This window comes from Lygodium microphyllum, chromosome 24, assembly GCF_053477565.2.
Source record: "Lygodium microphyllum isolate KBCC chromosome 24, Lygodium_microphyllum_v1.1.10, whole genome shotgun sequence".
NCBI lineage: Eukaryota > Viridiplantae > Streptophyta > Polypodiopsida > Schizaeales > Lygodiaceae > Lygodium > Lygodium microphyllum.
The window spans coordinates 21,523,626-21,537,887 of NC_141158.1; the positions used below are offsets into that span (position 1 = coordinate 21,523,626).

The 14,262-nt window shown below is 40.3% G+C and overlaps 1 protein-coding gene across 5 annotated transcripts in view; it reads left to right on the forward strand.

Annotated features, from left to right (window-relative positions):
• LOC148014907 (ARM repeat superfamily protein) overlaps window positions 1-14,018 on the forward strand; it is a 65,228-nt gene extending 51,210 nt beyond the window's left edge. Inside the window, exons 4-22 of one of the 5 annotated variants that reach the window (XR_015688295.1) lie at window positions 2,582-2,718; window positions 2,817-2,862; window positions 3,214-3,426; window positions 3,538-4,044; window positions 4,133-4,267; window positions 4,538-4,753; window positions 4,916-5,005; window positions 5,160-5,410; window positions 5,504-5,592; window positions 7,994-8,037; window positions 10,789-10,819; window positions 10,896-11,018; window positions 11,099-11,319; window positions 11,425-11,520; window positions 11,959-12,071; window positions 12,163-12,298; window positions 12,517-12,621; window positions 12,925-13,655; window positions 13,758-14,018. Coding sequence is in view for 3 of the 5 variants with exons in the window: in XM_087664906.1 (XP_087521032.1) it covers window positions 2,582-2,718; window positions 2,817-2,862; window positions 3,214-3,426; window positions 3,538-4,044; window positions 4,133-4,267; window positions 4,538-4,753; window positions 4,916-5,005; window positions 5,160-5,410; window positions 5,504-5,592; window positions 7,994-8,037; window positions 10,789-10,819; window positions 10,896-11,018; window positions 11,099-11,319; window positions 11,425-11,520; window positions 11,959-12,071; window positions 12,163-12,298; window positions 12,517-12,621; window positions 12,925-13,125 (2,754 nt within the window). In the remaining 2 variants the exon portion in view is untranslated. Of the gene's footprint in view, window positions 1-2,581; window positions 2,719-2,816; window positions 2,863-3,213; window positions 3,427-3,537; window positions 4,045-4,132; window positions 4,268-4,537; window positions 4,754-4,915; window positions 5,006-5,159; window positions 5,411-5,503; window positions 5,593-7,993; window positions 8,038-10,788; window positions 10,820-10,895; window positions 11,019-11,098; window positions 11,320-11,424; window positions 11,521-11,958; window positions 12,072-12,162; window positions 12,299-12,516; window positions 12,622-12,924 lie in introns of those variants that run through there. The other 4 variants (XR_015688294.1, XM_087664906.1, XM_087664907.1 and 1 more) reach the window with 4 other exon arrangements.
• The last annotated feature ends 244 nt before the right edge of the window (window positions 14,019-14,262 follow it).

The following is a 14,262-nucleotide window of genomic DNA, read 5'->3' on the forward strand; positions in this document are numbered from 1 at the left end:
TATGGAAGAGGGTTACAATCTTATCGTGAGTATCAATCACTGCATGCACACGATGATACCAAGGCATACATACTAAGACATCACATCCTTCCAATGGAGCAATAAAGAATTCTCTGTTATCCACATAACTTTGAATGTACAAACAAAGCTTTCCAATGATAGGAGTGACCAACTCTGCATGTCCCTTGCATGCCATACCAATCTCACCCATGGGCCCCATCTCATCCTCTCTGATGCCTAAATGGGTTGCCACATCAAGAGGGATGAAATTTGACCATGGCAACATTATGCATGTTGATCTCTAATTTTGCGCATGTCCTGCAAAGTTCAGTACTATCTTGATTGGCCTCATCTGCCACTACATCAAGCACTAAACCAATAGGTTTTACCGTTCTTTCCCTTATAATCGTCCTTTTTAGCTGCTTGTTTATTAGGATAGCTGCGTGCCATATGCCTTTCTTGTTCACAAATATAGCATTTATTTGCAGCCATCAGTTCCTTACGTCGTGCATCACTTTTTCCACTCTTTCTCGGCGATCTGTTCCTCTTTTCAAGCCTATTTTCAGATCTGCCCTGATCTTCAGCTTTGTTTTCAGATTTACCCTTTTTCTCAGCCTTTGCCTCTTTGACATGTGACTTGCCATCATCATTATGGAATCTTGCATCCTTTCCATGCAGCAATGTGTCGGCTGTAGTAGCAGTCTCGATAAACTGAGACATGTTGGAAACAGTGGACTTAATGCAAAAATCCCGAACACCCTTTGGCAAACCACAAATATACTTCTCCACCTGCTCACGAGGGGTACTGTGCGATAAGAAGTAACTGGCAGCAATGCATCCCAAAATTTCTTATTATACTAATCCAAGTTCTTGCAGTCTTTGGAATTCAACTGATTCCAAGCTGTCATAATGTCTACTTCAAAGGTACTTGTCAATCAATTTGAGGTAAACATTTGCTTGAACTGGATCCAAGTGGTAGGTGACTTCCCTTGAATAAGGAGTGTAGACCACCATTGCAATGCATTTCCCTTCAAGAATGTGGCTGCCTTGCGTATCTTAGATGCCTTTGTGAAGTTGCCTCCCGAATAGGGTGCATCAAACTGCTGAATAAAAACAAGTGCATTCAGCCTATCTTGTTCACCACTAAAAGGCTCAAACTCCACCATGTTCCCGTTTTAGGCTTATGTCTTTCCTTAGACTATGGCCTTATTGGTCTCGTTACTTTGGTTATCTTCACCAAGGAAGCTGTCATTGTGGAGGATGATACCTCAGGCACCATTTTGTGGAGAGTTGTCAAGAGCATGGGCTTTCACAGCAGCGCATTTCCCTTCTTTTGAGTAGGGTCCTCTTCGGCATCTCCTATTTGCCTCATTCATCAAGCTACCATCCATCCCACAGGCTCCATCCCATCCCCCACCATCTCCTTTAGTGGTTGCCTTGGATCCCCTATCTCTTTTAGAGGGGGATACCAATATTGGTGATGTGATGGACACTGATGGTGCAATCCCTAGCTGGGGGTCTTGCCATTTGGCTGGGTTTTCTTCCTCGATGGACTACATCAACATTGACATGTTCTGATCTTCCATTGGATTCTTTATTTCTTTGGCCTCTGGCCACACCTAGGAAATGAGAGGGGGTATTAGCAAACATACATTCCTGTGTCTTCTTTTGTGTTAATCTGCTGTTTGTGAGCATTAGCCAGGGTGTGGCGAGGAATTTTCGAGCTCTAATACGGTCTTTGTGGGTCAGTCTTTCTCTGTTGACAGTAGCATTAATCATATTCACATCAGTTGGAAATTACGGTTCCTGTTCTATACATGGCTTTTCAGTTCTGTTCCATCCTCTCCAAGGAAGCCCACATTGCACATCAGCAGTCATCCCTTTCCTTCTACAAGAGGCAACAGGATTCCTACAGTTCGTGTTCCCCTCCATATCCTGCTGCAGTAGTTATTGCTGACAGGGTTCCTACAGTCCGTGTTCCCCTCCATATCCTGCTGCAGTAGTTATCTCCAGCCACCACTGTTTTCTTTCTTCTCTATCCTCAGTCAGATTTCTGCATCTCTGCCTTTCAGAGTTTGGTGCTCTTGTGGACATTAAGGCACATATGCAGGGGCTGTTGCTAGACTTGAGTTTTGTTTCATTCGTCATCTTGCACATTTTCTTCTCTCTGTTTTCCTTTCATCCCTTCTCACTGTGTACTCACACTAAGATATGATTTTGGCAAGATTATAAATCTCTTGTCTGTATGTTCAAGGATGCCATTAACTCACTGATTTTGTTGGCTGATGGATTGGATATCTAATCAATGGAGGACCCTTAGAATTTAGCTGGCCATGATGGGAGGACAAAATATGTAGTGCTTTTCAGGGCCATGGTTGTGGGTTGTGGTAACAGGTGCAAACCACCATGCATTCGGAGGCAGTGGAATATATCAGTGTTAAGTGTAACGTGTTTTCATTTCTTGATAGCAGTTGCAAGAATGTGATGTCATGATTATTGTGGAAGTACGAGAAGTAGATTGTTAGAAACATTGCTAACATAAAGTTAGTCATGTAAAAAGCTGATGTTTATTTTGACTCAGGTTGCCCTTATACTGTTCAGTTCACTTACAGAGACCATTGGCGATGTCCTCAAGCCACATTTTGCAACATTGCAAACAATCTTTGTGAAGGGCTTGCAAGATCCTGAAAGTACTCGTGTAAGGGTGGCAGCACTGAAGTGAGTGGCTTTTGTCAAATATAACTAATCTTACTCTTTCTTTGTTTGCATGTTTGGCAGTGCTGATTCTGGTTCACCAAATCTGCTTTTATATGCAGGGCAGTTGGTGCTCTTGTAGGCTGCATAGACAGTGAAGCAGAAGTGGTGAGACACTGGTGTAGTACCTGCGAGTTGAAACCTATTTCTGTTGTTTGGAATTGATTTATTATGTTTTACGACCATTTTCCTTTAGAGAAGGTTATAATGCAGCCTATTTAAGAGTTATGATGTAGCCTGTTTTAAGAGAGCAAAGGAGACCATTCTTTGTTTTGGGTATGTAATTGTGTGTTTATAAGCTCAGCAGTCAGATGTTCTGACTGTTTCCACAGTTTTTGAGACGTTGCTAAGTGAGCTCCTGTGGCTTTTTCCTTATGCAAGGACAACATTTTTTTTAAAACCACATTATTATATTCATTTGCATTACTTCAAAATAATTGCATATTGTTATTGATGCAGCTGAAGTTCCGGGAATTGATTCCTCACATTTTGGATGTCTCTCGGCAATGTTTAGCAAATGGGAATGAGGAAGTCGCTCTTATAGCTTTTGAAATATTTGATGAGCTAGTGGAATCACCTGTGCCTGTGTTAGGTGCATCTATCTCTGCCATTGTTCAGTTTGCCTTGGAAGTATCCTCCAACAAAGAGCTTGACATAAATGTGCGGCATCAAGTAAGTTTCCAAATGGTAGCAGATGTGTTTTTTAACAAATTAGGCTCTTCAATGAAGTCCCAATGATTATGATGGTCTCCAGTAAACACTTTGACATTGTTCCACTAACAGGCTATACAGATTATATCCTGGCTTGTGAAATACAAGCCTAAAACATTGGTGAAGTACAAGGCGGTCAACCCGATACTAAGGGTGATATGCCCTCTCCTTGCTGAAGGGAATAATCAGCAAGATGAAGATGATCTTTCAATCCATAGAGCAGCAGCAGAAGTTCTGGACACAATGGCAATGAGCCTACCTAAAAAACATGTGTTTCCTCCAGTGTTTGAGTTTGCTGCTGCGAATGCAGGAATTTCTGATTCAAACTGCAGAGAAGCATCAGTCATGGCATTGGGTGTTATATCTGAGGGCTGTTTTGAGATAATGAAAAAAAGGATTAAAGACATTCTAAGGCTTGTATTGCAAGCTTTACAGGATCCTGAACAGATTGTAAGAGGTGGAGCTAGCTTTGCACTGGGTCAATTTGCTGAACATTTGCAACCTGACATTGCCGAACATTATGAAACTGTACTTCCATGCATATTCAATGTCTTAAGTGACATTTCTGCTGAAGTACAGGTAGTTTAATTTCAAATGCTGTTCAAGGATTGCTTCTTGTTATCTGTTTCAGAGGCTGATTAATGTATTCTTTGTCATGCTTTCACAGGAGAAAGCTTACTATGCTTTGGCTGCATATTGTGAAAATCTGAAAGAAGAAATTCTTCCATATCTTGAGCCTCTCATGGCAAAGCTGTTGGAGGCACTACAAAGTAATTGTCGCGAACTGCAGGAAACTTGCATGGTGTGTTCCACATGCTGCATGTTGTACTTTTGTGCTGCTCAATATATCTGCCTCTTATATTTTCTCATGATTTCTAAGAAGGTGATAAAGAACCAGAAAAACAGGTGTAGCGAGATCTTTCTTTTTTCTAAAGTACCATGATTAGTAAGAATGGAGTTGAAGTAGACTCTTTGGAGTTATCTGACAATATGTGAGTTGGAAATGGATATGGTATGTGGGGTAGACTGCTATTCTCTCTATAATGGTGTTTTTTTTGTAAATTTCTACCAGTCTGCAATAGGATCAGCTGCAGCTGCTGCAGAGCTAGCCTTTGTTCCTTATGCAGAACGGGTGCTTGAGATGATGAAAGGTTTCATGGTGCTAACAAAAGATGAAGACTTGTCCTCCCGAGCGCGGGCAACAGAACTGGTTGGCATTATTGCATTAGCAGTTGGACGTCAAAATATTGAGCCTGTATTGCCTGGCTTCATTGAAGCTGCTATTGCAGTTGAGTCTTTATTTTTACCTCTCACAGTAGAAGTCAATACTTTTGATTGAGTAATCTGAAATGAATCTTTTGGGAAATCTGAAGATCTGAAGATCTGAAGATCAGTACTTTCTTGCAATCATGACATTTGGCTTCTTTCAACTGTTTATGCCTGGTGACAGGGATATTCCTTAGATTACAGCGAATTGCGTGAGTACACTCATGGATTTTTGAGTAGTATTGCAGAGGTCCTTGAAGATGGAGTAGTCCAGGTTGGTTGTTCTTGTACATTTGATAGATGTGGGCTGAATTTGCTCGTGTTGAGTGAAGCCATTTGGGGGAGGGGGCATGGAGAACTTTGTAAGGTGTAAATGCAAGGGAATTATTGCAATGTGTTCATAAGCTAATCTTGACTTCTTATTACAGTATCTTCCTCGCATTGTGCCACTGGCTTTAGCATCGTGTAATCTTGATGATGGGACAGCTCTAGACATAGATGACTCAGACGAGGAAAGTGGTATACCCAATGGACTTGGAGGTGTTTCTTCAGATGAGGATAACTATGATAACAGACGTGTACGCAATTTCAGTGTTCGGACAGGAGTCCTGGATGAAAAGGCAGCAGCCACTCAGGCATTGGGCTTGTTTGCATTACATACAAAAGCAGCATTTGCACCGTATCCGATTAGTATTGGCAGCAAGTCTACTTTATAGTAAAATAATAAAATTACAAATATAATAACATTATGTATTCTCTTAATACTGCACAGCTTCTTACCAGAGACTTTAAATGTTCTCAAAAAGCATGCTGGTTACTTTCATGAGGATGTACGACTTCAAGCCATGCTTGCACTGCAACGTATGTTTTCAACATTTCCTGAACTTTGTGAAAGGTGAAGTTGGGTGACACATGTGAGCTTGTTATAAGTGAAAAATATTGATGTGGAATTGTTAGATCTAGGAGACGTTTTAGAAAGCCATGTCCTGAACTTGATAATTCTGGTATATGGGTAGAACATGTCAAAGTGATACTTGCCTAGAAGTTGCAACCTTCTTTACTTCCTCAGTGAAGAAATGGAATGATCACTAAGCCAAAATTCTTTTTACAACTAGAACTCCCATTTAGTTTCAGTTATAGGGGCATGGACTTTCTTTCATGTGAACCAGTTAGCAGTCTGGCCAAACAGTGAAAGATGGCACAGATTGTTACTGGGAATCTGAAACGTTCTCAAGAAGCATGTGGGCTATGTGCTGTATGCTTTTTGACATCCACTAAAAACTGGTGAAAGTTCCGAGTGATATGTTAGGAGGCCTCTTTCCTCTTTAACAAATGGAGAATCAAATTAAAGCTCATACCAAAGTTATGGTGAAAAGTCTTATCCGTCCACTTAAAAGACATTTTGTACACCTGGATGTGAATGCTTTTGTGTGGTAGAACTCGTGGAAGTGCGGCTTTGCCAGAAAATTATGAAAGGCATCATCCAACAACAATGGGTTACTTTTTGTGTAAACAATGATATCAATATGAAAAAGCTTTGAATTCCTCAATTTAAGGCACCTGTCATGATTACATACACTGGGTTGTAAAAGAGAAATTTCATCAGATACCCATGCTGATCATGAGAGAACAGATACAAGAATCCAAATATATAGCATTTTTGAACTGCCCATGAGTAGTGACTGTCGAACACATCGAATGGCCTTTTACTAATGGCGAATCTGGTTTAGCAAGCTACAAGCAGTGGTTATGATAAGAATTCACTCACATTTGGAATGACTGCTGTGTCAATTTTTGTTTAAAGATTGTGCTAAAGACATGAAGTTCACATTTATTGACTGAGAAGATCGATCGCTAGGTAATATTACTCTTTTATTATGCCCTACGTTTGGCTCCAGATGTCACTGTGGATGAGGCATTCTGGTGATGATGTAGGGGTGTAAACTTTCTTCCATGTTCATCCACTCCAGTGATCTAAAATCTCACACAGTTCTTGTGGAAAAGGTTATACATTTTTTCAGATTTTGCCTAGAAATTGCAATCTTCTATGCTTCTTCCGTGACATGGAAGATCTATCACTAGGCTAAACTACTCTCTTCATCAGACCTTACATTTAGCTCCAGATGTCACTATGGATGAGGCATTTTGGTGACAATGTAGGGGCATTCTGAAGTCATTATTTAGCTGTTTGGTCATGTGAGACAGCCTTGGCCTAGAAATTGCAATCTTCTGTACTTCTTCAGTGACACAGAAGATCGATCACTAGGCTAAAATACTCCCTTCATCAGACCTTACATTTAGCTCCAGATGTCACCATGGATGAGGCATTCTGGTGACAATGTAGGGGCATTCTATGCTCATGTTTAGCTGTTTGGTCATGTGATAAGGCCTTGGCCTAGAAATTGCAATCTTCTATGCTTCTTCACTAACATGGTAGGTGACAATGTAGGGGCATTCTATGCTCATGTTTAGCAGTTTGGTCATGTGATAAGGCCTTGGCCTAGAAATTGCAATCTTCTATGCTTCTTCACTAACATGGTAGATCGATCACTAGGCTAAACTACTCTCTTCTTCAGACCTTACATTTAGCTCCAGATGCTAGTATGGATGAGGCATTCTGGTGACAATGTAGGGGCATTCTGGGCCCATGTTTAGCTGTCTGGTCATGTGAGATAATCTTGGTCTAGAAATTGCAATCTGATATGCTTCTTCAGTGATATGGAAGATCAATCACTAGGCTGACTTACTCTCATCATGGACAAGGTGCTCTGATGACTATGTAGGGCATCCAATGTTCACTGGTTGGCTCTCTGGTGTTTGAGATGGCGTCTAACATGTCTGCTATTGGAGACTCAGACTGCCCTGGCTTAGGAATTGCAATCCTCTATCCTTCTTCAGTGTCATAGAAGGTTGATCAGTAAGCCAAAGGACTTTAAACTATTTGAACCCTGACAATTAGCGTGTGATGTCAGTATTCGTGGGGCATTCTGCCATGTGGTGATGAAATAGGAGCATTGTATGTTCACCAGTTAGCAGTCTGGTCATAAGATGGATAGAAGGTGATTCAGAGAGCTCTGCCTTAGAATGCTGCTAATGTTTCCATGAACAATCGCATTAGAATTGAAACTGTCAATGTACGTACTATTACTACTGATTGCTTGCAGAAATCATGAACTTTCTCTGATTTTACTCTAGGATATTAAGCTGGTACTTGTGAAACTATTGCGACTGACATTTGTTCAAATATTGGCTGATTTTACAGATTTTTTCACGGCGACACAAGCTGCTTTCCCTGGAGCTGGCAATGTAAGTTTTGCAAATTTTAAGAGGTTTAATTATGGTGCACACCTGCTGATGTTCAAGAGTGGCAGTTGATGTCTTTTTGTCTTCTTGATGGATGATTAAATCTTGTCCGACACTTATTTGGTGATGGCTGCAAAAAGAGGTCAGGATATGTAAGCTGCGTGTTGGCATTTTTGCACTATACTCTGCATGCACACCCTTAAGTTAGCAACAACAACCAATATACTTTTCTCCATTTATGCCTCCATTTATTTTAATGAGGGCAAGGCCAAAAGGGCTATGCAGCTCGAATTTGCATATGGAAGCCCTTGTGAAAATGGAAATTTGCTAAATGTTAAGTTTGGGTTGCTTGAAAGTGTAGCTTCAATGTTGGATTCTTTCTTCTCCCATTCTGGGCTATTTGGGGCAGATCTGAGGATGGAGAATTGAGTGACTGAGAGAGAGTAGTTTAGCCATTAGGGACAATAAAGAAACTTGATCTACATTACTTTCTAGGGTTGGAACAACAGGGCAACGGTTGTGCAAGCATTTCTATCGTGGGAGAGTCAGAGAATTTTCTCTAATTTGCTGCACATCTCTTCTCCCTCAGTAGATCTTAATTTTCTCAACCCTAATTTGTTAATACAAATTTTGAGTTTTGGTAGAGATAACAGTAGAATTGAAGAAGATTGCTCGTCTACAGTCAAAGTGGCTCGGATGCAAGAGGGAAAGATCCAATTTGTGTCTGAATGTGCTTGTAAGCCAGGGGCAATTTGGGGAAAGTTGCAGCTGGTTATTATTTTGAGGGTTGAAAATATGGGATTTCTCTCTTGCTTTCTCTCTCTCATCGAGACTTGATGCATATGTCATTTGGAGAAGGAAATTGGAGATTCGAGGCTTTGTTTTGAAGTCCATTGGGTTGTGGTTATTGATTTGCTGATCTCAATAGGATTAGAGTTTGTATGGTAGCATTGGAAATTGTAATGTGTACATGCATGCCTTTGTCTTTGAGGAAGGCCGATGCAAGTTTGGTCACTAGACAACACAATAAGTGAGGTTCTGGGTCTATAGGTGGGATGATTTGCATGCAATTGCAAAAGGGCAATTTGGGGCTTGATGCTATTTTTCGGTTGAGAAGTGTTCAAGACCCAAATTGCGCTTGCATCATTGCATAGGGCTTGATGTGGCTAGTCATTGGAAACTTGTATGCGAGTGATCGAAGACCCAATTTGTGCCCGTATACACATCGGATCAAGGGCCAAATTAAATGTGATTATTGATGGTTATAGAGGACATGTTATTATTTCCCAAAATGTTGTTAAAAATTGGCTTGGTCAATTCCTAGTTGTACAATGGGTATTTTGAAATTAATGTGGAAAGAAATACCGCAAGGGGGACCAACATTTTGGGGCCAATCAGATGCGACTCATGTTAGTTTTCCTAGGGCAATCTAGACCAATGTGGTAAAGCGTTCAAATTTTAATTTATAATTTGTTTTATGAATTTATGGCTTGTTGTAAATTGCTATAAATCAATTAGAATTGTACTACCCTCCTATAAAAAGGAAGGCTGGTTCCGATAGCCATTGAGCACTCTCCTAGATTCTATAATGCGTTCCGCAGTCCTTGGTTGAGGATAGAAAAGAGGTTCCTATTTATATCCATACACTATTGGAGATGGCCACTTGTACAATAGTTAGTAGTGTGCCTTCATATACATGGTGATATCTTGTCCCGTGAAGGTCTCTTGAAAGTAGTTTGCATCTAAGTGTAGGCTGCATTGCAATTCTATGTTGTAAGCTACAAGGTCTCATAGGCCACACACTATTAAGTGGGCCTACTTTTTACGATAATTACCATTCTATATATATATAGGCCACTTCCCCTCTATTTATCTTTCCAGCACCATGATAACATTCCATATGCATACAAAACCATTTAGTATGATTTATGCAATATGGTCATCCTAGTATGAAGCCTATGGTTTTGTACAATGTGCCTGTTTGGAGAATATGGCCATTGCTTGCTCGAGAAAAGGCCCTTGTATCTTGAATTTTTTGGCCATAAAAGTTTAGGTTCTAGAGATTCTTTCTTCTTTTTTTTTCTATGTACTAGAGTAAGTACAAGTTCGAACATTGAAACCTGGCTTGTCACTCTATTTTATATTATGAATCATGATGTTGGAAGTAACAAGTGTTGACCTGGGTAGTGGATGCCATAAATTTAAAGAAAAGTAATCAGTTAAGGGCAGTCAAAGCTGGTCAAATTCATAGTAAACTGCTAAAACTAGTAGTTGGCAATCAGAAGCTAGAGACCTGGAAATGCGAGTTCTACCAAAAGCATGCAGTTACTTCCTTTTGAAATATTTGAGACAGTTCATCCTGTCTTCAAGTAGCAAGCTGCTGTTGTGGGAAAAGAAATCAGATCAACTAAATCAAAAATGCAAGTTTTACCAAAAGCATATGGCTACTTCCTTTTTTTATTACTTGCAACGATTCATCCTGTCTTCTAGTAGCAAGCATGAACAATGACCGCCAAAAAATGGAATACAATTAAGTAAATGGAAGGAACTTCAAGTATCTTCTTGTAAATGTGTAATTTTGAATAGGAAAAAAGGATTCTAAGAGCATGACTGACTCAAGAAGCGAGAGGGTGGGTGGTGAACGACTGCTCAAATTTATGTAGACTGATATCGTAAATCTCGTTGAAGAATTGCAGCTAATTCTTGTGCCTAACACTTGAATGTTCTCTCTAAAATATGTTGTGTGTTCTGCAGGATTTGTCTTTACAAGCAAAGCAAGTTTTTGGTAAGTTGTTTACCTTCTGAATATCAACCTGAAGGTGAATGAGCTAATTGTAACATTTACCACTTTGCTTTTGTAGACAATGCAATGGAGCTTTATCTGAGAGCTTTTAACGAAGATGATGATAAAGAGACTGTTGCTCAAGTTTGTTCATGCCTAACTGAGATGCTTGGAGAAGTTCCATTTTCTGTGGTGGCACCTTGTCAGTATACTTCTAATAGCATTTCTGGATGCGCATACATTTTAGCAGAATAAACTGACTGCATATGAGTCTGTTAACAGATGCTGGATCACTCTCTGAGTCGATCAAAATGCTTCTCCGAGAAGAAGCAGTGTGCCAACAGACTGGTGATACAGACAGCGAGGGTGACGATGAAGATTCTGAGCATGATGAAGTGTTGATGGATGCAGTCACAGACCTTCTCCCAGCACTTGCCAAGTCCATGGGACCTGGATTTGAATCTACTTTGCGCAATCTCTTTGAGCCTTTAATGAAGTTCGCAGTTGAGTTTTGTGATGGACATTTTTCTCTGAACTGATGCTTGGGCATCCGTCAATCTTTTGTTTTGGGTTTGCTGTTAATGCGGCCTTTTTGTTTATTTGGATAGAAAGCATCGAGACCTCCTGGTGATCGCACAATGGTAATTGCAAGCCTAGCAGAGGTGGCGCAAGCAATTGGACCTGCAATCACTCCATATGTTGATGTACGGAAGTTAATGCATGAGAAAATATTTTGTATTTGTATCCATTCAGCATTTCGTTGAACATTTTTATTGGATCAAGAATTTTTTTGAAGAGAAATCATAATAGTAAACAATAAAAAGTAACAGAACTTTAGATTAGATGTTTACAGTTTATTCAGAACTTAAAGCGTGTCTAGCTTTCAGTGCTCTTACTGCATGCACATAATCTCATAGTTCTTCAGTCAGGTTGGATATTGGGGGTGAGTGAACCAGGGTTTGGTCTTTAACACATTTCAAATCATGTTGCTTTATCCATCTTAGGTTGGGTGGGTGGGTGTGTAGAATCATGATATGTCTCTGTTTAGTTGAATAATGTCCATACTGGTTGTCAATCTGAAGGGCTTCCTAGTTGATGTCATGCTCTGGCCTGACCACGTGCATCCTTCTGTTCCTCTGTAGGCTGTTTTGCCACTGGCAATCAGAGAACTAGGTTCACCAGAGGCAACAAATAGGAGAAATGCTGCTTTTTGTGTCGGGGAATTGTGTAAGAATGGTGGAGAAGCTGCGTCAAAGTATGCTATTTTTTGAGTCGCTTACACATTTACTTTCTACATTTCTTTCACTGGAATAATGTTCAGTCTGATACCTCTTTGTTTCAAACAGGTACTGTGAGAATGTTTTAGTTGCCTTGCATCCACTTTTTGGAGAGAAAGAAGCTGATAATGCTGTTCGAGACAATGCAGCTGGGGCTGTGGCTCGTATGATAATGGCACAAGCTCATGTTATTTCTCTAAGTAGGGTATGTGTTAACTTCTTCCTTTTTCTTATGCTGTTTCCACACCTTAACCAAGGTTTCTTTTTTTCTTTTACCCCCAATGAGTATAGATGATCCAGAAATAAAAAATTGGAATTCTGTGGTAGGAGTTTTGTGGGATATAAGGGAAGCTGTGAGGAAAATTAACATCATTTTTCTCCAGCCTGGCAGCTGTTTATCTTGCTATTGTGGTGGCTCTACAGGTTTTGCCAGTTTTCATCGCTTCATTACCTCTGAAGGAGGACTTAGCAGAGTCAGCTACAGTTTATGAATGCCTATGTGGCCTAATCTATGCTTCTCACCCTGAGGTGAGCAGTCATGTCATTAACTCGAAATCCATACTTCTGTATTTGGCCTTTTTCAACCTCTAAAGGTCTTGAATTGTTGGCGATTAATGAACTTAATTGCTGATCTTTATGTTGTCAAGTTGTTTCTGTGAATCTAAAAGCAGTCAAATGATTTCTGTAAGTATGTACCATTAAGTCTTACCACAGTGACTGGAGTAAAATATAATACCTAGACTCTAGTTATGCATGCTGGCAATGGTTTATGGTGCCTTGAGATTTCTCACTGCTCTACATATTAATCTTGTAAGGTATGTGGTCTTTCAGGTTCTTTCCCTGATCCCACAAATTATCAAAGTATTTGCAGAAGTTGCAGCATCAGAGAAGGAAAGTGTTGAAGTCAAGGCTACCATCGGCAAGACAATTGCTCACATGTGGTCTCAGTATGGACATCAGTTGCAGCCGGTTTTGAGTGGCTTACCTCCTGAATATGCAAATGCCCTAGCGTCTCTCATGGCTTCGTGTTGATTATGTTGCATTCCTCTTGTCCAAGTTTTGAGTTACATTCTTGCAGTCGCTTGCGACATGTGTTTGTAGTTATTGCCTTCATTCTTTGTGGGTCCCCACCACTTACCCCTTCCTCCTCCTCCTCCTCCTCCTCCCCCCCCCGGGCCAAAAAACCCAAAACACATTAAAAAAAGCCACCACCCACCCATCCCCCCAAAACTGTCTATGTTGTGGTTCTTTCTTTCTCTTCTGTGAAACCCAAGTTTGTTATTCTTACTGTGTATTTAATTATCCCCATTCTTGTTAATATGTCACATCACGTGTCTGGTGTCAGTGACGTTCCCACAATTTTGTCATTTTGAAGCTGCGAGAGGTTTCTTGATTTTGTTTGATAAAGTTCTTCCCCCTCTTTTCGCCCTTTTTTCTGTCCCGTGGCCTTGATGTGTCTGAATGAGCAAGCTAACAAAGACAGTGTCCCAAGAATCTGTGCTGGGATGAGGACATTGACTGGGAAAAATCACTCTTTCAAGAGTGCGCTAAACAGGTCAAAGGTACTGAAGACTTGTCCGATTTGCTATTTGGGAATGCTTTATCTATGGTGGTCACTGCATTCAAAGCCGTCTTCTTTTCTTATGCCTTGTTCTACTTGCCAGCACAGGCTGAAGCTATGGAGAGCTTTCTTTGTCCCGAGATTTTTGAGTTGTGAAGGTTTACGTAGATATAGCATACACAGGAGAGATTACATACCAAAATGAGAGGAATATGACAAGACCAACGCGACTGTCAGTTGGTTTTGATATTAATCTGTATACCAACATATAAGACATTGGTTTTCAACCGTGCAATCCAGTGGAGCACGTCAGTTTTTTCAATGTAAATCTTTCTCAATGCCTAGAGAACCTCAAGTTTTGTCATAATGGTTTGTCTTTATTTAATGTTTTGACAATAATATCATCAGATTTAGATCTTCTATAATTGCAGTTGTTCAACAACCGCTAGAACTCAGGTCAATCATCAGTACAATCTTGTGCTTCATGTGTGTATGAGAGAGAGAGAGAGAGAGAGGCTTTTCCCACTTTTGCCTTGGAGTGCCTCTCCTCTGAAGGATCTTGCTAGACACAATTCACTTTATGCTATGGAAAAAGACTCTTTGCATGC